Source organism: Aphanomyces astaci (assembly GCF_000520075.1).
Source record: "Aphanomyces astaci strain APO3 unplaced genomic scaffold supercont1.101, whole genome shotgun sequence".
Classification (NCBI taxonomy): Eukaryota; Oomycota; class Saprolegniomycetes; order Saprolegniales; family Verrucalvaceae; genus Aphanomyces; species Aphanomyces astaci.
In genome coordinates this window covers 165,514-169,070 of record NW_009798364.1, presented here as the reverse complement: position 1 = coordinate 169,070, position 3,557 = coordinate 165,514, and the positions used below count along the sequence as shown (strand labels likewise).

Below are 3,557 nucleotides of genomic sequence, written 5' to 3'. Positions count from 1 at the left end.
ATACAGTATCCGTGTTTACCAGTGGCCTTTGTTGGGTATTCCCCGGCAGCAGGTAGTACTACCTGCTTGGAGGTCGAAAACTACCTGTTCTCGGGGAATATCGTATTAACGGACAATCGCCCGGACAACCCAGTTCTTTGCACAGATATAAGACGCTGGACGAAATGCAAAGCGTTCCACTTCTGTACTGTATACTTACAGTACTAGTATCTTTATCTGCCTATGACAATTACCCGTTAATTCGAATATTCCATGAGAACAGGTAGTTTTCGACCTCCAGGAGATATTAATTAATAATGGACGAGTACTATTACAGTAATACGTTCCCTATTAATAGTACAGTAGTACTCCGAGTAAGGTTACTTACTCCATTTTGCGGCGTAAATTCGAAAAACATCTGACAATGAAATATTTTCCATTTATGTTCGGAGTGTTCCATTTAATTCCGTTAGAATGTTGATTTCGATCATTCTATTTCGGACCAGTTCCCCCACAGCAGGGGTACCACCCCTGCTGGGGAGCCGAAACACACCTGTTCTGGGGGAAATTAGAAATAACGGATAATCGACCGGATGCACATACTCCTTGCATAGATCAGCAGCTCGCTTGAACCATTCAATTCATCCGGTTAATCAAAACTAACCGAAATCGGGTGTAATGCCCAGAATCCAATTTGTGCTATGAGTGGCTTCGTTTCCCATGAGTACTTGCAAGATGCAATTGAGATGAATCTAACTGGTGTCTCGAACACCGAAGACGACTACATCTTCCTTGATGTTATCAATTGTGTAAAACAACATGACTTTGGAAACTCCATGTATTTGCGTGAGTGTTTGAACGCATTTAGCTTGAAACAAGGGTTTCGGGTGTCCCAAAAGTATAGGAATACAAAGTCCGGGAAGTGGGTTTGCTCTACTGACGACTGTGAGTTTTTCGTTCGAGCTGGTATGCGTAGTGATAAGTGTACTTCGATAACTTCGATGAACTTGATGCACAACCACCCCTTGTTCCAAACCAAGCCGACGATGAAAGCTCACCCTGGTGTATCCAAATCTCGAGTGCGTATCAGGATTATAACTAGTAGGGTCTAGTAGTTCTATATTTTGTATAATATCGAGAACGAATTGAATATCTACAAATTATGATAGATTCTGGAAGCACTACAAAAGAGCGGTGATCTTAACGCGTTTACGTCCGATCCGCGCAAGCTGACGGGAAAACAAATCATTAGCCACTACCAACGCTCAAGTGGCGAGATCATTTCGACGTCCTCGGCCAGCCGTGCCAAACAAGATCTTATCCAGAACTTGTATGGATCAGTCGAAGTTGCGTTCGAAAAAGTCGCCGCGTACTTTGAACTGGTGAAGTCGAGAATCCCTGGAACGTTTGGATTAGTCGAAACCAGGAATGGAGCATTTTTGCGAAGCACACACTCGTTCCCAGGTTTTGCACGGAAGGGTTTTCAAACTGCCAAAATTTGATAGCCCTCGACGGTAGTCGTTATATGGCCGTTATTTATCCTCGTTTGCTTACATTATCCTCGTTTGCTTACATTAGATTTTATAGGTGCACATCTCAAAGATCTGATGAATTCGAACGGTGTCCTCTTGCTCGCTACGGCGAAGGACCCAAACAACCATCTTCTTATTCTTGGTACGTTTACAGTACCTCTTAGTCCTAAAACTCTGGTTAATATGAATTAGGGATCGCTGTCGTTCCTGTTGAAAACGGCGATCATTGGGCCTGGTTCTTGCGCTGCCTGAAGGATGCTGGAGTACTGATTCCTACCACAGTAATCGTCTTGGATCGCCTGAAAGGTTATAGAACTTTACGTCTAGATATTCTACAACTTCTATATATATACAAATATATATATATTTGGAAAATTCTAGAGTTTCTACAACTTTTATACAAATATATATATATATTTCGAATATTCTGGACATCTAGAACTGTACTCAAGTGCTTGAGACTGTATGCGTTTCAAGGATATGTCCTCGATAATTAGGGCTGACGAATGCCTGCATTGCATGCGCCACATTGTGCCCAACATCAACACATCGCTTGGTCGCCACTTGTCTAGCCCCGAAGAAGCCCTGGTGTACACACTGGCACGCTCTGACAGCCACGAAACGTTTGAGCGCAACTTGGAAAAACTAACATTGATGAACTCAGGTATGCAAAGACATATTTACCTATGATATTATATCCTCTATCCATAGTTGTTGCTGTATACCTCTCGCACATCCCTCTGAAGAATTGGGTGACCTATGCATTCCCCAGACCAACGTTTGGCAACGTCACATCCAACATGAGCGAATCGGCAAACCAATGGTTGGGAACGGAGCTATGTAGCTCAGATGCTGTGATGCTCCACTTTCGATACGTACATGCACCACTTACTGAAAAACATCAACGAACGGAGGTATTGTACAATGTCTGAATATACCTATAATATTTAGATGCATCTAGATATCTAGCGTATCTAGGTAAACTAGACATCTAGATACATCTAAGCGTATCTAGATCTTCTAGAGTATGCTAGTATCTTCTATATATTTTAGTACTACAACTAACAGTTGTGTAGATCAAAAAGTGCAAGCTGGCCTGACGACTCAATGACACCTGTTCACCACAAGTTGTACCAGACGTTGTTAACAAAGTCGCGAAATATATCGGTATTAACTATTCACATCTATCTAGATTGATGCATACCTGTGCAGATTGATGTTTGCGAGCCGGGGAGAACGTTTTTGGCGTTCTTCTTCGATCCAACTTCGACAACTACCCACGTTTGGCGCTTAGTTGACCTGGAAGCAAAAACATGTCAGTGCCGCACTTGGTTTGACACAAGGAAACCTTGTATCCATGCCATCAGATGCTACAACGCTATTCATCAGGATCCAATGCTATTCTTTGACGACGTGTACTCAACGAAGCGCTTCAAGCTGCTCTACGCGGCCCATGTCGTACCAGTTCCGCCACAAGACCTTGACAGAGATCCTTTATCAAGAGCACCTGCTGTTTGTCGACTCGACTTGAACCCTTCGAAGCCAGGTCCGAAAACGAGACGGCGAAAACGATCGAATGGGATGCGTAGCATAATGGTCGACGTTATATATTTTCTATATATATGTTGTTATTACATACACATAAATCTAGATTATATATAATATCTATTACATACAGTATTTCTAGATAATCTAGAGCATCTTGTACATTCAGTCTTTCTAGATAATCTAGAGCTTCTTTTACATTCACTATATCTAGATAATCTAGATAATTTACATTCTCTTGTTCTAATCCTAGTTGAATACTGCATATGAATTAAGTATGGTAACACGCCAGGCCCTGACAACTCAGAATTGGGAAATTGAATCCAAAGAAACTTTCATTTGATTAAAGTATCTAAACGCGCCGGGCCCTGGCAATTCAAATGTGTGAAATTAACACAACAGGGAAAGCGCTTCTACGTCAACTGCTTCGCCATTCTTCCCAGGCGACGTCCACGCTTCGCCGCCGCCACCGCTTCCTTAACCGCTTCAGCCCCCGCAACA

At 42.5% G+C, this 3,557-nt stretch overlaps 2 protein-coding genes across 2 annotated transcripts; both read left to right on the top strand.

Moving 5' to 3' along the window:
- Positions 1–980: 980 nt before the first annotated feature.
- Positions 981–1,481, top strand: H257_17250 (hypothetical protein; the record flags this gene model as incomplete). Its single annotated transcript, XM_009845967.1, has 2 exons — positions 981–1,058; positions 1,149–1,481. 2 exons carry the CDS (start codon positions 981–983, stop codon positions 1,479–1,481), a joined length of 411 nt encoding a protein of 136 aa, XP_009844269.1.
- A 549-nt stretch (positions 1,482–2,030) lies between these two features.
- Positions 2,031–2,622, top strand: H257_17249 (hypothetical protein; the record flags this gene model as incomplete). The annotated part of the gene is made up of 2 exons (XM_009845966.1): positions 2,031–2,175; positions 2,588–2,622. 2 exons carry the CDS (start codon positions 2,031–2,033, stop codon positions 2,620–2,622), a joined length of 180 nt encoding a protein of 59 aa, XP_009844268.1.
- Between the last annotated feature and the right edge of the window lie 935 nt (positions 2,623–3,557).